Raw genomic sequence first — 17809 nt, 5'->3', positions numbered from 1 at the left:
TACCCCTTATGTTGGGGGCACGGTGGCTCAGTGGTAGAGCGTTCACCTCCGGTGCTTGGGGTCCCTGGTTCGATCCCAGCTCGCGTCGTGTGGACTTTGTGGTGGACAAACACCGTGCTCGTGGGTTTTCTCGGGGTTCTTTCGTTTCCTCCCACTTTCTTCATTCCACCATTTCACTCATTTCTCATTATCACCGTCTCCTTTAGCCTAACCGACATAACCGTGGGACGTTAAACTTAAAGATTTAATTTTTTACCCATTATGTATTGCTTGATATGAAATTCGAACCACATGAACCCTCACACCATAGGAGAGAACACTAATCATTTAATCATTGATAGTTTTGTTCAATAGTAAAGAAAAGATTTTCTTTGATAATCAGATAGTGATTCTGCTGCCAAAACTAGCATGTGGGAAAACTATTTATAGGGTATGGAATAAATGCATTACTTAATATTTAAACCAGGGAATATAAATTAAAAAATACTACGATGGCATTCGCCTGTTGGAGCAGGAAAAATCCTTGGGAAAACATCAATCGAGATTTCTAGCAGGTAGATTCGAATCCAGGACATTCTAACTGCAAAGCAAGGACGTTAACTGCTACCCTACTTCTGCTCATTTGGTAAAATAAAGTCTAAATAATACATGCGAGTTCAATTATTAATTTCTGTTTTTAAGTAGACCATTGCCTATCATAATATCAGTGTTTCCAAGTTTTGTATTAAGGTTAACTGAGATACAAATAGGATGTTTCTAAGGTTTCTTTCTCTCTGAAAATTTAAATTCAAAGAAAGATCAGTGAATACTCTTAAAGCTGCTAATAGACTATAGTAGAAAATTAGAATACTTTTGAGACGCTCAATAAATTTTAAACTCTTAGTTCTAAAAAGTGCATCAATGAATTACTAACTACATCAAGTTCAATTCAATTTTCTAAAATATGCACGAAGTTCTAAATATATAATCTAAAACAATCGCAATTACACATACTTTTCCTGTATTAATATTTAATCATACCTAGGTATATTATTAATAAGAAGCAATGTATAATTAAAAATCTGAATGACCACTCTCCTTCATTGGTGGATCCAGAGGAAGGGCGGTTACTAGTCTAAATGCTATTTTTTAACTTTAGCATAATTTGTTAAGGAACACAAAATGTTCTGGTCTGTGTGACAGGTTTGAAAGAGTCTTTCTAAAATGTGTGGTATTTAAACCAGACACATAATTTGAAGCACGCCTATTTCTATTCTTAGTTCCTTGACCGGGTTGCGATAAGCCCAAAGTGGTTAGTGCATGACTCATTTTTTGCACAAACAGCTGTAGAAAGGAGGATGAGAATATTCAAATTTTTGAACTAAAATTCTGTATGTTATCTTTGCACAGAAAGGGATATAGGAATAGTGTGCAGGCTTCGATTATTAGAGATATAATTTGATTCGCCTTTATTAAAAAAAAAAAGCAATCCTTAACTTTTCTTACAAAGAACCACAAGCTATTTGATTGATTGATAGGTTTGAATTTACTTTCCTTGTCAACAGTGAAGCTATATAGGAAGAGACAAACAGTTTCCAACAAAAATGCAACTAATCTGCTTACATCATTTGTTATATTAGGCTCTGTTGATAGATAATTAGATAGATACAAACTTTCGGGTAACATATTGTACCACTTTATTCTGTGCTTGTATTTCATATATCAACCCTATATTCATCGTCCAGGAGACAATTCTCCCCTCCCAAACGGTTCCTCTTGATCCGTTAGTGCCTCCCCTAATCGAGACAATCCGACCGTAAGAGTTTTCCTTATACATAAGCATATTGTGTTTCGAGATTAGATATTATCATACAATTCGTTCCATATTTACATTGAAAACTCATTATGACTACGAAAGTTATACTAATAAACAGTAGTAATAGTAAAAAAATAATTTTTCTCTCAATAAATGAAAATTAATGAATCCTCAATGCTCTGCATTACTTCCACATAATTTGCTGACTTCTAGGTCTTTCATGCAAGTAAACATATTTTGGATAGACAATGACTTTTTCTTTTTTTTTTAATAATATAGATATCGAGTAATAAACAATCACTTGAACAGAAGTAGAGCATAACATCGTTTTAAAAGTCGTTTAATAGGTTACCAGGTTTATGTTAATATTTTGTATCAAGTAAACTGAATTTAATTTACATGTTTTTATACTAATTTCCAATATAATTACTGTTTTGTCCATTAACATGTTCAATTAAAGGCAGGTAGAGAATAAGTTTTGATATATACAGACTGTTCCATAATTCGTGTTATTTTCTACAGGGCTGGAAGAAGATGAAGTTTATACACTATTAATGTAAGATTTGGCACTCTTATTGAGTAATATCTGAATTTTTCGAATTTCTAAAGAAAATAAGAGAAAATTGCTGTTTAGTCCCCCTTTTAGGGGTGAAAACACGAAAGTTCATTTTCCTTATGGGAGATTCAATGTTAAATTTTAGAAGCAGTTTTCTCCAATAATTATTCGTGAAGATTTTGGAGCAAATGAGTTGTATTTGTTACAAAATGCAAAAACACTCATTCACAAAGCTAGTAAAACCGTCTCAAACATTATTTTGCGAAGGTCCTTCTTTTCGGGAGCAAGGGGCGTAAAAAGATGGTGGGTGATATGTTACCAAAATCCCAAAATTTATTTTCGGAATGCCAGTAAGCGTGAGATTAATCACAAAAGTCACAGAATTAATGCTCCAATGTCCTTACATGTAAGAGTGACTGATAATGGGGCTACAGCCCCCTTTCAAAAATTAAAAAATCATAAATATCCTTAGTAGGGACATACGAGAAGGAGGTATTTTTTTAATTAATGTAAAATTAGGCATCATTGTATCAAAAGAGAATGCGTTTTTCAAATCTGGAATGTTATTTTGATAACGCACCGCCTTAGGGGGGCACAGGGGGCGAAACATAAAATGATGGATCTTTATAAAAATTCAAAATTTTGTTCTGGAAATGCCAGTGAGCATCAGATTTTTCACCACTGTCACAGAATTAATATTCTAAGGCTCCTTGCATGTGCCAGTGACTTATATGGGGCTATAGCCCCCTCTTGGAAAAAAATCATCATAAATATCCTTAGTAGTGACATACGAAAAGAAGGTACTTTTTGTCAATTAATGTGTAATTTGGCGTCCTTGTAGCACAAAGGTATGAGTTTTTCATATCTGAAATGTTATTTTAGTAACCACTGCCTTAGGGGGGTACAGAGGGCGAAGCATCAGATGATAGACCTTCATAAAAATTCCAAATTTTGTTCCCGAAATGCCAGTGAGGGTCAGATTAATCACAAATATCACAGAATTAATATTCCGATGCTCCTTGCATGTGTCAGTGACTGATATGGGGCTACAGCCTCCCTTCCAAAAATCATATTAAAAATTCACCATAAATATCCTTAGCAGGAACATACCGGAAGAAACTATTTGTTTAATCAATTAAGTTAAATTTGGTGTTATTGTGCTAAAAAGGCATGTGTCTTTTAATATGAGATGTTACTTTGGTACCGCACCGCCTTAGGAGGCACAGGGGGCGAAACATAAAATGATGGATTTTATAAAAATTCCAAATTTTATTCTGGAAATGCCAGTGAGCATCAGATTAATCATAAATTTCGCAGAATTAATATTCCCATGTTTTTTGCATGTGCCAGTGATTGATATGGGGCTAAAGCCCCCTTGCAAAAAATCACATAATAAATTAGCCATAAATATTTTAGCAGGGACATCCGAGAAACCATTATATCTTGTCAAATTAATGTAAAATAATTTGTTATCTTATTAAAAAGGTACCCGTTTTTGAAATATAGAATGTTATTTTGGTAACACCGGGTTAGGAGGGCACAGAGCGCGCAGCATAAGCATTTGAATCTTTATTTTTAAAAAAAAACAAATTTTATTCTGGAAGTGTGAATGAGTATCAGATTAATCACAAATGACACAGAATTAAGATTCCAATGCTCCTTGCATGTGCCAGTGATTGATGTGGGGCTACAGCCCCCTTCCACAAATCATGATAAATATCCTTAACAGGGACACACCGGAAAAAGCTATTTTTTTAAAATCAAGTAATATGAAATTTGGCGCTGGTGTTTTTTTTTTTTAATTCGGTATAATTTTGATAAAGCACCATAAGATTGTGGATCTTTATGAAAATTCCAAATTTTATTTTGAAAATGCTAATGAGCGTGAGATTAGTCACAAATGTCACAGAATTAATATTCCGATGCTCTTTGCATGTCCCAGTGACTTATATGGGCTACAGCCCCCTTCCAAAAATCAGAAAAATTCACAATAAATATGTCATAATTAATATGTAAGTTGTCATTATTGCAAAACAAAAAATATACAATAAACTTGGAAATTACTGTAAATGAATAACTTCCGTCAGTGTAACTCATTATGCATATAGCTTTGTTATTATGGTGTCACTGGAATGTAATCAAAGAATTTTATATTTTTAAAAATCAATTAGTGCTCTTTTTATAGCAGAAAATCTCACACACAAATCACCTATGTATTTTCTACACACTTAAGCAGAACCATCTCAAAATAGAACACAAAATTACAATGGAAAACGTAGCAGGAACAGAAAAAAAAAATCTTAATGAAAAGTAAGATCTTAAAAATTAAAAGTGAGCTTTAAGTTTCAATATTGTTTGCTTTATTCGTAAAAAGAAAAAAGCATGTATTTTCATTACTTCTTACACAATAACCGTATTATCCAACTTTCCATATAACAACTTACTCGTATGTACTGCAGACGTAATACACACTGTTGTAATACAAACAAATGTTTCCCGAGGAATAAAAATCAGTTGCTGGAAATTATTCTTTGTTGAAAACTACTCTTTTTGGCTCTACTATCACTAACTGTTTAAAAAGATCATTAACCTAAGTGTAAAACCCATAAAATCAACTTACTTTTATTCGGCATGCCCTCCTGAACGAGCAAGACATAAATTAATGCGATTTACTAAAGAAACTGTGAACACCTTCTCCAACATATCTGGAGTGATCATCTCTATATTGTGGACAATCCTCTGTTTCAAGTCCTCTACACTGTTACATGATTTTTGGTAGACAATTTGTTTAAGAAATCCCCACAAGAAAAAATCGCATGGTGTAAGATCCGGACTTCTTGGTGGCCATTCGACACTTGACCCCATAGAAATAATCCGTTCTCCAAATTTCTCTCTCAAAAGATTTATAGTCGTATTTGAGCGATGCGCTGGCGCTCCATCTTGCATAAATCATAATTCATCACTTTGACCTAAATTTAAACGATCAAGTTCAGCAAATACTTTTTCTCTTAGTAGCTTTTGCATGATGACGTTGTTACATTTTCATCAAAAAAGAAAGGTCCTATCACCTCAGTCGCAGTTATACCACACCAAACCATTATTCCTCGTTTGTCCATTGACACTTCTGATCTCACGTTCGGCTGTATGGATGACCAATATCTTGCATGCGATGAGGACACAGAACCATTTAAGAAGAATTTTGCTTCATCGGAAGACATCACTTGAAATAAGAACATAGGGTTTTCATTTAACTTCTCGATAAACCAGTTACAGAAATAAACACGATCACCATAATCACTTGCACACAATTTAGAAACCATTCGGACCTTGTATGGTTTTACCTTCAAGTTTCTTAAAATTCTTTGTAGCGTAGTTTTCTTAATATTTAAGCCTAAGCTTCGACGAGCAAGGGATTTCCGCGGTGAACTAGTAACAGATAACAACACCTGTCTTTTTGTTTCTTCTGTAGATGCACTTGGAGATCTTCCTGCACTTTTTTTAGATGCAAGATGGACAGTGTGAAAAAAATTGCTGCGGAACTGTTTGTACAAACGGTGAATTTGCATATCGTGTACTTTTAATCCGAGTTCTTTAACTATACGAGATCTTGTTGCCCTTGCAGATTTTTCCGATAAAATGTACCATTCAATTACATTAGCACGCTGATCCTGAGTTAAAGACTGCATGATCGAAGGACACTACAGTATGAATGCACTCTTAAAGTATACTGGAAACGACAAGTAATTATCAAATGATTAAGCCAATCTATCCCCGAGATTCACCTACTATGCAATGTCCATTTCCGAAGAAGTCAATCTAACCCAGGTGTTGATTACAGACACGAAATCCTATTGAACTGTCAACACGTTAACTCGTAAATCGTTGGTGTATTGCGATAAGAAAAGGTCTGAAACTGTTGTCAGCACACATGAACAAGAAGTTGAGTCAGGAATTAGAGGGTAATTTATAAACAAAAGTTTGTTGACATTGCTTAAAATCAGCTTACAGTGGGACGCCAACAAAGGATTCGGACGTATTCCAGTGCTTCTTAAACACACATCTCTTAGCATGCATTCTGAATAGGCCAGAGAGAAGCATGGAAGATAATAAAACAAAATGCTGTGGTTCTTTAAATGATTTTGGGACCGGGAAGGGGGAATTGAATCACTAAAGTGGTCGCTGGCACATGGAGGTAGCTTTAATTTTGGTATATTTCCAAATATTTTGACGCTCACAGGAAATAACGAAAAGTTTGAATTTTTCTTACTGCCTATCTTCCCCAATTTGGAGGTTTGGCGTAATAAAACTAGAAACACATGTACCATCATAGATGAAAGGCGAGGAAGAAGAGGAATGGTATCGTATTTTCTACCTAAAACTGCTAATTTACAGCAAAATTCTTATAAATATAGAGCAAACTGCTTTCCGCATTTTACATTGAAACTCCAGTTAGGCCAATCAAATTTTGAGTTGATGCCACTAAAAGAGATCAACACATGACCATTATCATACTGTCGCTTTAGCTCTTTTTCTAAACACACATTTTTCGACAATAATGCCAAATTTCACTTTAATAATGAAAAATATTTACCTTCTGCCAGTAGGTCCTTGCGTATAAAGACATTCATCATGAATTTCTATTGTTTTATGAAAGGGGATTGTAGCCTAATATCAGTCACTGGTACAGTCCGCAGCAAAAAACCTGCAACATGAGCATATATGTTTATTGTGAAACGACGAAGTCTTTTGCTCTAAAATAAGTGTGCAGGGGAGGACCCCGAGGTTTCTCCTGGCATGATTCATGCCACTTAGACGTTATGTTGATTCCCTGTGCTGTTAGTCGTAGTTTCACAATAAACTTACATGCTCATATTGCAGGTTCTTTGCTGCGGATTGTACATGGAAATAGCATAGGAGCATTAATTCTGTGCGCTTTGCAATTAATTTCATACTCATTGGCACTACCAACATAAAATTTGGAATTTTTATACTTCGGCCCCCTGTGCCGTCCAAAGCCAAAAATTACCAACCGCGCCCTTTGTCCCCTGTTACCAAAATAACATTCCAGATTTGGAAAATAAATAACTTTTTATTACAATAACGCCAAATTTCACATTAATTGACCAATAGAAAAAAAGCTTCTTCTGGTATGTCCCTGTTAAGGATATTTATCGTGATTTTTGGTGATTTGTGGAAGGTGGCTGTAGCACCACATCAATCACTGGCACAAGCAAGGAGCATCGGAATATTAATTCTGTCAATTGTGATTAATCTAATACTCATTCAGACTTCCAGAATAAAATTTGGAATTTTTATAAAGATCCATCATTTTATGTTTCGCCCCCTATGCCCCCTAAGGCAGTGCGCTATCAAAATAACATTCCAGATTTGAAAAACGCATACTCTTTTGATACAATGACGACTAATTTCACATTAATTTAAAAAAAATGCCTTCTTCTCGTATGTCTCTACTAAGGATATTTATGGTGATTTTTTTATTTTTGAAAGGGGGCTATAGCCCCATATAAGTCACTGGCACATGCAAGGAGCATTACAATATTAATTTTGTGACAGTGGTGAAAAATCTGACGCTCACTGGCATTTCCAGAACAAAATTTTGAATTTTTATAAATATCCATCATCGAGTGCTTCGCCCCCTGTACCCCCCTAAGGCAGTGTGTTATCAAAATAACATTCCAGATTTGAAAAACGCATTCTCTTTTGATACAATGACGCCAAATTTCACATGAATTAACAAAAATACCTTCTTCTCGTATGTCCTTACTAAGGATATTTATGGTGATTTTTTTTATTTTTGAAAGGGGGCTGTAGCCCCATTATCAGTCACTCTTACATGTAAGGACATTGGAGCATTAATTCTGTGACATTTGTGATTAATCTCACGCTTACTGGCATTCCGAAAATAAATTTTGGGATTTTGGTAACATATCACCCACCACCTTTTTACGCCCCTTGCTCCCGAAAAGAAGGACCTTCGCAAAATAATGTTTGAGACGGTTTTACTAGCTTTGTGAATGAGTGTTTTTGCATTTTGTAACAAATACAACTCATTTGCTCCAAAATCTTCACGAATAATTATTGGAGAAAACTGGTTCTAAAATTTAACATTGAATCTCCCATAAGGAAAATGAACTTTCGTGTTTACACACCTAAAAGGGGGGCTAAACAGCAATTTTCTCTTATTTTCTTTAGAAATTCGAAAAATTCAGATATTACTCAATAAGAGTGCCAAATTTTACATTAATAGTGTATAAACTTCATCTTCTTCCAGCCCTGTAGAAAATAACACGAATTATGGAACAGTCTGTATATATATATATATATATATATATATATATATATATATATATATATATATAGTACTGGATATGCTTACCTGCTATACAGATGAAGAAGGTAATTGTCTTCATGTCTTGTGAGAGAACTTGTCGTCTGGCCAAAAGAGAGTACTAAACTACGACCTTGGTTGTTAGTTTTCTTTGCACGCACTCAGATCCTTCCTTCCTCCAGCTAGCTTCTGGTGACTGCTACCACTTTTCCTGCAGGCTCAGCAATGTCTGCCGCTGCCGACTGCAAGGAAACAGTACCAACAACGCCTTGAAGTGAATTGTAACTTTCGAATACCTGTTATGTTGAAGGTTAAATATTTTCATTGTTTCATAGTACTTGTACAAGAATTAACCAACCAACGCCCTCGATAATATATTCATCTACATCCGTTCGTTTCCCTCCTTTCCTTCTTCTTTTGACGTACGTAGAGTCCAGAGCACGATGACCCCGAACAGATTTCTTTTAGTTAGGTTTCATTGGAGAAATAAATCACGTTTCTTTGTCAGCTATTTACTCCTCTCTTCCAATATCTTTAGATAGCAAATATTATACCGACATTCCTATTGAATAATGGGGAGTACGCTGGTCCAGTGATAGTGTACAGTCATTAGATATCGTGTCTTATGTGTTTCGTTCAGTAAGAAACAGAAATGTAGCTTAAAATGCACACTTTCCTTTAGGGCTGGATTAACCATCTGGAGGCCCAGGGCTAGAAAAAAATATGTGGCCCCTGCTGACTTCACTTAATACATTTCTGTGAAAGTACAGTAGGAGACTTAAGGGAAATTGTTTCATATTTTTGGTCATATTTTATTTTATGATGATGTATCTTCATGATTCTTTTTAGATAACCAGTTGAAATTTTGATCAGATCAGGCCCGTGCTGGCCCACCCGAAACATCACATTATAAATAAAGGTACAAGTTTTTTTTTAAAAAAAAATAATAAATTCTTACAGTTGTTATTGGTAAAGAACCCGTGAAGGGTACAGTGCGCCCTTTACATAAGGCGTCCTTGCGAAACCACATCAAAGATATGATTTTATTTATTTTTCTCTATGGCACACTTCTGTACAATGAATACATATTGTTACTGTTGGTAAAGAACCCGTGAAAGGTAGTGCGCCCTTTCCGTAAGGCGCCCTGCGAAATATCACATTATAATAGGTAAGTGGTTCTAATTGTTCTTCTGTATACCAGTTTTGCATAGTAAATTCACATAGTGGCTGTTAGTAAAGATCCTGTGAAGGGTACAGTGGGCCCTTACAAAAGGCGACTTGTGAAGTATCACATTATGAATATTTTTTAAATTCTTCTGTATACTAGTTTTGTATTACACATTCATACAGTTACTGAGAGAGAAAAGGTAAAAAGTGCGGTCACTTTTCAAAAATATGTATAAAGCCAGTAAAGCAATTAACATGTAGGTCTATTTTGTAAGATAATATAGGAGTTTCCGTTGCTGCTGCTCATTTATCGAAAAAAAAAAAAAACTTTCAGAAGCTAAGTGCAATCGATATAGTGCAGTTTAAATATTCAAGTTTTTGAAGTTCTTTATTTACAAATTTGATTGCTGTTGAATGTTTTAGAGCAGTGTTCGAATGATCAGTACGTATTGTATTTCTAAAATATAGGTATATTGATTTATTGGTATATATTTAGCTTTATTTTATTTGACAATATATATATATATATATATATATATATATATATATATATATATATATATATATATATATATATATACAAATAAATATATGGGTCATTCTATTTGAAATGGGACTTTTGATGTAACTGATATGCTGATAGGCAGGTAGAAATCAAAACATGTTGAAATTGTGTAAGTACATACATTGCAAAGGTAACTTAAAATTAATAATGAAGTCAGTAATATTTTTATAATTTTATTTTAAAATATTGATGTCAAAATAGGTGATATGTCACCACCGTGCGTTGTAACCACTTACAGTTTACTTGAATGATTCGAAATTACTAAAGTACTATCTTTTATTCGCCAAGTATTAAAGACTTTTTTAACGTATGAATATCAATGAATAGATGGAAATAAATTTATAAGCTAATGTTTTTTTTATGCTATTAGAAGTAGTATTCTTTTCTGTATCCAGTTTTTTTGTCACCTGCGTGCTACATCGCAGAAAAAAACATATATGTCCACCATATTTTTCAACTTCATTTTTGTCGTAGTCTCAAGAGTTGTTAGTTTATGGAACTTTCCAAGGAAGGCGCCAGTTAAGCGAGGTAAGTTTGTTGGTGATGATTGTTCCTTTTTATTAGTCTGAAATCGCGCTTGTTATAATTTGGTTCAACACAAACTGTCAACTCCGTCCGAAATTATAAGAAGGTATTTATAGATGATAGTTTAATTTAGTTCAATCATGATGTTACTTTTTTAAGAATTAATGCTGGAAATAAGGATAAACAGAATCTAACCTTAAGGGTATATCTTAATTGTGCCATAATGGCGGAATTTGTCACCTCCGTGCGTATAATGTCACCTACGTTCATTACTGCGTGCACGGAGGGGATGTGATCTGTAATATCTTCAAAACAGATAAAATTATTCGAAAAGTGGAAAAGCAGTATATTAGACAAGAGTATTTTGCATGAGATACCATTATCACGACTCACCTATCTGCTTTCGATTTGCGAACATTTTATAGTACATAGGTGAGTCGTGATAACGGTATTTCATACAAAATAATGTTGTCTAGTACAATGAGTTTCCACTTTTTTTTATTAATGTTATCCATTTTGAAGATATTACATAAAATCTGTAAAATTAGCGGAAGTTTAACTTCGTCACAATGAGGCTTCTTAACTAGCTCTATTTTTAATGCGCACATCGTATTTCTTCTTCTTATAATAAACAATTATTAAGGATAGCATATGTTAAATAAAATACTGTACTTCATTTGAATGCTAATGTCAACAATTGAGTTCTGGACATTGGCAATCATTTATGCACATGTGTAATACTAATGTTATATTATGTAATACTAGTTTTTTTTCGAAATTCGTTACAAATTTTTACTTTTCAATTGGAAAGAGATGGTCTTGTCACCTGCGTTCATGTGATGTCACATCCATGCTGGTATAAAGTCTTCTCCATTCAAGTAGCTGTTACCTCCGTTCAGAGCATTTTTTTAATTTATCAATATATATATATATATATTATTACAAGAACTAAAAAGTGTTTCTCTAGCAAAGGCGTTTGACATTTTAGCTATTTAGGTTACTAAATAAATTTGGTGGTTTTTATACATGAAATGACGCTCATATATATACAAGGTGTAACTTAATATGACAAACGTCGGGAGGCGATTCCTGACACCGAGATAAAAAGAAAAGTATACACCAACCTGGTTGTAAAAGTTTCTCCTTTCGACGCCTTGATCACCTGAAAATTGGTTAGAAAAATATAAAAGCAGCCACAATTCAAGAACAAAACGTCGGATCGAAGTTGGGTAAAAGAGAATGTCCACTAGTTTTAGTCGTAAATTCCATTAGTACAATCGGATATTGTGCAGTGGCGACGCAAGGGTGACTCCCAAAGAAACTGGCGTATTTCTTTGAGTATTCTATCAAACGTTGAATGAGGGAAATGAACAACAATCAAGTACAAGATTTCAACAATCAAAAATAATAATACATCGTTCAATCAGAAGAACACGTAGAATTTCAAAGAAAGAGAGATACACATGTGATTGATCTATTTAGTCTCAGTACAGAATGAACTCTCGGAAGAAGAATTTAAATGAAACGTAGTTTTTAATGTATCACAATTATATCTTCTAGGCTAATGGTGACGGGTGATAAGCGAACGGCTTTCTGTCCAAGTTACAAGTGTATGAAAATGGAACCAGAATAGGTTTAAAACAACTGTGCATAGGACAGTCAGGTGGCATGTAAAGAAACATAACATGCAGTATCCAAAAATGCAAAAATCATATGCGATGAATGAGTGTACAAGAGATCTTCACATGATACAAAGATTCCCAAATATTGCATGGATACATATTGGGCAAAGCAAGCTGCAGCATATTAAAAGATTTCCTCCTCGTAATATGTAATTCCGTGGAATATGATACTTCCATGCATGGAAATAACAAAAATGGACGGAACACGAGATGTTGTACACGTTACATAACGATACCTACATTGCTACACTACATTACAAGTACCGGTACGTACGTAGCTCATAGTACTTTCACTAAAGGCGTGATGCTTTGGTCGCACACTACGGAACTATCGCTCCTTGTGTTCCAATTGCGAGTGGCTCGCAGAAGGCTGTCTTGCAGTTTTGTTATGGAATGGCGTCCATTAGCATGACTTTATTGTAGTAGGCATCTATGTAACTTGTGAGTGATATATATAGTCCGATGCTCTGGTGTTCCGTGTGGAATTGCTGTATAATAGGGTAGGATGTGTTGCGTTCAACGGTAGAAGGTTGTGTTCAGATATTCACCATCGTGTATAGGGGTAGACGTGGATGTTTGAGTAAAATTGATTGTATTAATCTGTACATGCCTGCGCAATAGCAGATTACTCTGTCCACGAGCTGGCAGATATGCACCTCATTTATAGAGAGGCAAAGGGAAATAGCCCAGAGGCGAGGTGTTTATATCGTAACCGTCGCCCTCAAAGGAGAGTAACTTTCCCTGTATTTTCCCACGCCTCCATATTCATCTTCGAGAGATAGGGTCTCTTCAATTTCTCCTACGTGAAATCGGAATAAATCGCACCATGTGGACAGCTGAATTTGAAGAAAGCATATTAAGAATTATGAGGGGCTGTTCTGAAACTAGTAATCCCAGCATGACAGTGCATCTGCACATTTTGACAGAAATATAGAGACCTACCTAAATGAAACATTCCCAGATAATTGGATTGGGAGAGAAGGACATGTGTTACGAGCACCTCATTTACACTACCTCACGACCCTTGATTTCGTTTTTGCGGGAGGGGTTGAAACGCCCTTTATATGTAAAACAAGCCACGACAGCCGAAGAACTTGTTCGAGTTAATATAGCTGCGGCAGTCATCTCCGAAATTTCGGGTGTGTTTGACCGCATGCGGAAAAATTTGCTTCGCCGATGTCATCTTTGCAATGCGGTCAATAGGGATGGGCACGAGTGAGTTCAAGCGAGTATTCTTTGAAACTCGACTTTACTCGAAACAGACATCTTTGAGCTCGACTCGAGAACTCGGCTCGAAAAATTTCCTCCAACTCGACTTGAAACTCGACTCGAATTTAGGTCGAGTCGAGCTAAAACTAGGCAAAGTGAGCCAAATCCTGTGTGTAGTTTCAAGTATTCTCTTCAAGTATCCTACATAGACAATATAGGGCCTAATTATTATTAATGATACTATTACAACTTATTATTATTATTATTATTATTATTATTATTATTATTATTATTATTATTATTATTATTATTATTATTATTATTATTATTATTATAAATAACACTGTGTATATAAACATGAAATATACTAAAAACTAGATGACTGCCGATCTCGGTATTTGTGAAGGTTAGGATGCAAGGACATCGTTCACGAGGTTTCGGGTTTATATTTTGGAGGACCATCAGAACCGTTGCCAGATGGAGCCGGGGGGAGCCCTCAAGGTTAATTGACGCTCCTGAAAGTGTGGGCTGAGATAACCTTTGTTTGTTAATTTAATTAAAACATGAATTTGCAATAGAATGAAATAGAATAAAACATGCTTTCATGATTACTTTATCTTATACTAGCAGAATATAGTATACCCATTCTTCGCATGGGGGCTGTATTTAGAAGTCAGCGTGCAGCGTCTGTGGAGTATCGCCATTCATTTCAGTGAACACTATGGATTTGACATTAATATCGGTCATTTTCGGCTATTTTTACATGACTCGCTATCCCCCTTCTGCTGACCCCCGGCCCACAATCAGTGTTGGGCAAAATCAATTGAAATCAATTGCAATTGATCAATCAATTGAAAGTAATTGCTCTGAAAATCAATTGCAATTGATTTCAATTGCAATTGATTTCAATTTGTAATTGACAATTAATTTCAATTGCAATTGAATTCAATCATAAAATTTGCAATTAAATTTTCGTCAATTGTTAATTGTTAATTGGTCACCAGGCAATTGAAACTTTTAATTGTTAATTGTCAATTGCAAAGGGTGCAATTGAAACATTCAATTGTTAATTGCAATTGACAATTGAAACTTGTAATTGTTAATTGTAATTGTTAATTGTAATTGTTAATTGCAATTGAAATCAGCAATTAAAACTTAAGATAAGAAGATGTGTGTATATTGTATTGTCAACTTGTTACTGTTTTACATATTTCAAATAAGGTACTTATAAGAAATGCTGGATACCTACCATCCCTTTTCCCCCTGGGAAGAAAGCCATGAAACTAAGTATTTTTTAAATATATTATGTTTATGGTTCTATCCCCCTTGAAAGAACTCTATATGCCCGTCATGCATACAATAGGAATGAGCACGAGTGAGTTCGAACGAGTTTTCTTTAAAACTCGACTCGACTCGAAGCAGACATCTTTGAGTTCGACTCGACATCTCGGCTCGAAAAATTTCTCCCAACTCGACTCGAATTCGGATCGAGTTTCCAGTCGAGTCGAGCCAATTCGAGCTAAATCCTTTGTGTAGTTCCAAGTACTACTATCTTCAAGTATCCTACATAGACAATATAATTATCAATGATACTACTACTACTACTATAACTAATTATTATTATAACACGTGTACCTGTATAAACATGGAATATAGGCGGTTTGTATCGGAATACTAAAAATTAGTTAACTGTCGATCTCGGTAGTCAAGAAATCTTCAGGAGGCAAGGACATCGGTCACGAGGTTCTTGGCTTGAGTTCAGGAGGAGCAAGTATTCGGACTCGAGCCAAAAATTGTTAGAAGTTATGGGACTCCAGCCAAACATGTTTAAAACTGCTCGACCCGGGTTTAGGGTTGTCAACGACTCAAGCGGCTCGCTCACAGCTCATTCACTTATCGAGCCGAACCGAGAAGTGAGCCCAGCCAACAGCTCATCCAACAGAGCCAGCTCGAGCCGAACCGAACCGAGCTGATTGCTTACCCCAACCGAGCCGGTTCGAGCCATTGGCTCAGTTAAGCTAACTCGAACCCAGCCTATGGACTCGTTTCAACGGAGCTGGTTCGAGCCATTGGCTCCAATCGAGCCGAGTCGATAACTCGCCTTTACCGAGCCGGTTCAAGCCATTGGCTCAATTGAGCCCAGTCGATGGGTAATCCCAACCAAGCCAGTTCAAGCTGTACGCTCAGTTGTACCGATCTGGGCTGGTTGACATCACTATTCCGGTTGGGCTTCTACTTTGGCTAAAAAATTGGACCGTGCAGTTCTCAGCTTTGATGGTAAGAACTACAAAAAATTATATGAAATCTTTAGTTTTACGTCCCACACCTATGCCAGTTAGGCTAAAGGAGACGGCGATGATGGGAAATGAATGAAATGAAGAAAATGGGAGGAAACGGGAGAACCCCGAGAAAATCCACGAGCACGGTGTTTGTCCACCACAAAGTCCAAACTGCGCGAGCTGGGATCGAACCAGGGACCTCAAGCACCGGAGGTGAACGTTCTACCACTGACCCACCGCGCCCCCTGGTAAGAATTACAGTATATGCTTATATTGGTGCTCACGGCGTTACTAACTTGTTCCACCACCAACGAATTTCGAGATACTTTGTTTTGCATCTTTCGTGCGTGTTTTGTGTCGCTTTGTACGCCTATTCCCACATTTTGTGCATCACCGGAAGTGGGTCAAAATGGGCCTACAAATATGACGGAACAAATTATTGTTCTTCCGCCACCAATGAATTTCGAGGTCGTTTCCTTCACATCGTTTTGTGCCGTTTTGTGCATCTACTTCCGTTTTGTGCGTCATCAGAAGTGGGTCAAAATGGGCTTCCAAGATGGGACGAAAATGACCAAGAGTTCCGCTACTATCGAATTTCAAGGTCGTTAATTTCACACCGCGTACCCTTTTGTGCGCCTATTTCGACGTTTTGTGCGTCACTGGAAGACGGTCAAAATGGGCCTCGAAGGTGGGACGAAAATGACCCACTTCTCCGCCACTACCGAATTTCGAGGTCCTTCCTTTTGCATCGACTACTAAATTTTCGTGCTGTTTCGTGCCCTCATTTCCACGTTTTGTGCGTCACCAGAAGTGGGTCAAAATGGGCTTAAAAGATGGGACGAAAATGACCCACTGTTCCGTCACTATCGAATTTCGAGGTCGTTAATTTCACACCGCGTACCCTTTTGTGCGCCTATTTCGACGTTTTGTGCGTCACTGGAAGACGGTCAAAATGGGCCTCGAAGGTGGGACGAAAATGACCCACTTCTCCGCCACTACCGAATTTCGAGGTCCTTCCTTTTGCATCGACTACTGAATTTTCGTGCTGTTTCGTGCCCCCATTTCCACGTTTTGTGTCACCAGAAGTGTGTCAAAATGGGCTTCCAAGATGGAACGAAAACGACCCACTGTTCCGCCACTATCGAATTTCGAGGTCGTTAATTTCACACCGCGTACCCTTTTGTGCGCCTATTTCGACGTTTTGTGCGTCACTGGAAGACGGTCAAAATGGGCCTTGAAGGTGGGACGAAAATGACCCACTTCTCCGCCACTACCGAATTTCGTGGTCCTTCCTTTTGCATCGACTACTAAATTTTCGTGCTGTTTCGTGCCCCCATTTCCACGTTTTGCGCGTCATCAGAAGTCTGTCAAAATGGGCCTCCAAAGTGTGACCAAAATGACCAATTGTTCCGACACTATCGAATTTCTAGGTCGTTTCTTTTGCATCGTTTAGTGCCTGTTTTTTTAAAAAGTTTTCTGTACCTACTTCCTCGTCTTGTGCGTCACCGGAAGTGAGTTAAACAGGCCTTTAAAGTGGGAGTTAAATTGCTCACTGTTCCGCCACTATCGAATTTCGGGGTCGGTTCTTTCGCATCGTTTAGTGCCTGTTTTGTACGTTTTGTGCGTCACCAGAAGTGTGTCAAAATCGGCCTCCAAAGTGTGACGAAAATGACTCACTCCTC

The 17809-nt window shown here is 36.5% G+C and overlaps 1 protein-coding gene and 1 long non-coding RNA gene across 3 annotated transcripts in view; one reads left to right on the top strand and one right to left on the bottom strand.

Moving 5' to 3' along the window:
* The window catches only part of obst-B (obstructor-B), a 152596-nt gene that overhangs the window by 51861 nt on the left and 82926 nt on the right, over window positions 1–17809 (bottom strand). Inside the window, exon 2 of one of the 2 annotated variants that reach the window (XM_081765625.1) lies at window positions 8749–8942. In XM_081765625.1, coding sequence (XP_081621751.1) covers window positions 8749–8782 — 34 coding nt within the window. In that variant the 5' untranslated portion in view covers window positions 8783–8942. Of the gene's footprint in view, window positions 1–8748; window positions 8985–17809 lie in introns of those variants that run through there. The other variant, XM_081765626.1, reaches the window with a different exon arrangement.
* LOC145690588 (uncharacterized) overlaps window positions 1–17809 on the top strand; it is a 160079-nt gene that overhangs the window by 110217 nt on the left and 32053 nt on the right. The window lies entirely within an intron of this gene.

Source organism: Thermobia domestica, chromosome 7 (genome assembly GCF_964235325.1).
Source record: "Thermobia domestica chromosome 7, izTheDome1.hap1.1, whole genome shotgun sequence".
Taxonomy (NCBI): domain Eukaryota; kingdom Metazoa; phylum Arthropoda; class Insecta; order Zygentoma; family Lepismatidae; genus Thermobia; species Thermobia domestica.
This window is presented reverse-complemented; position numbering and strand designations above follow the sequence as displayed.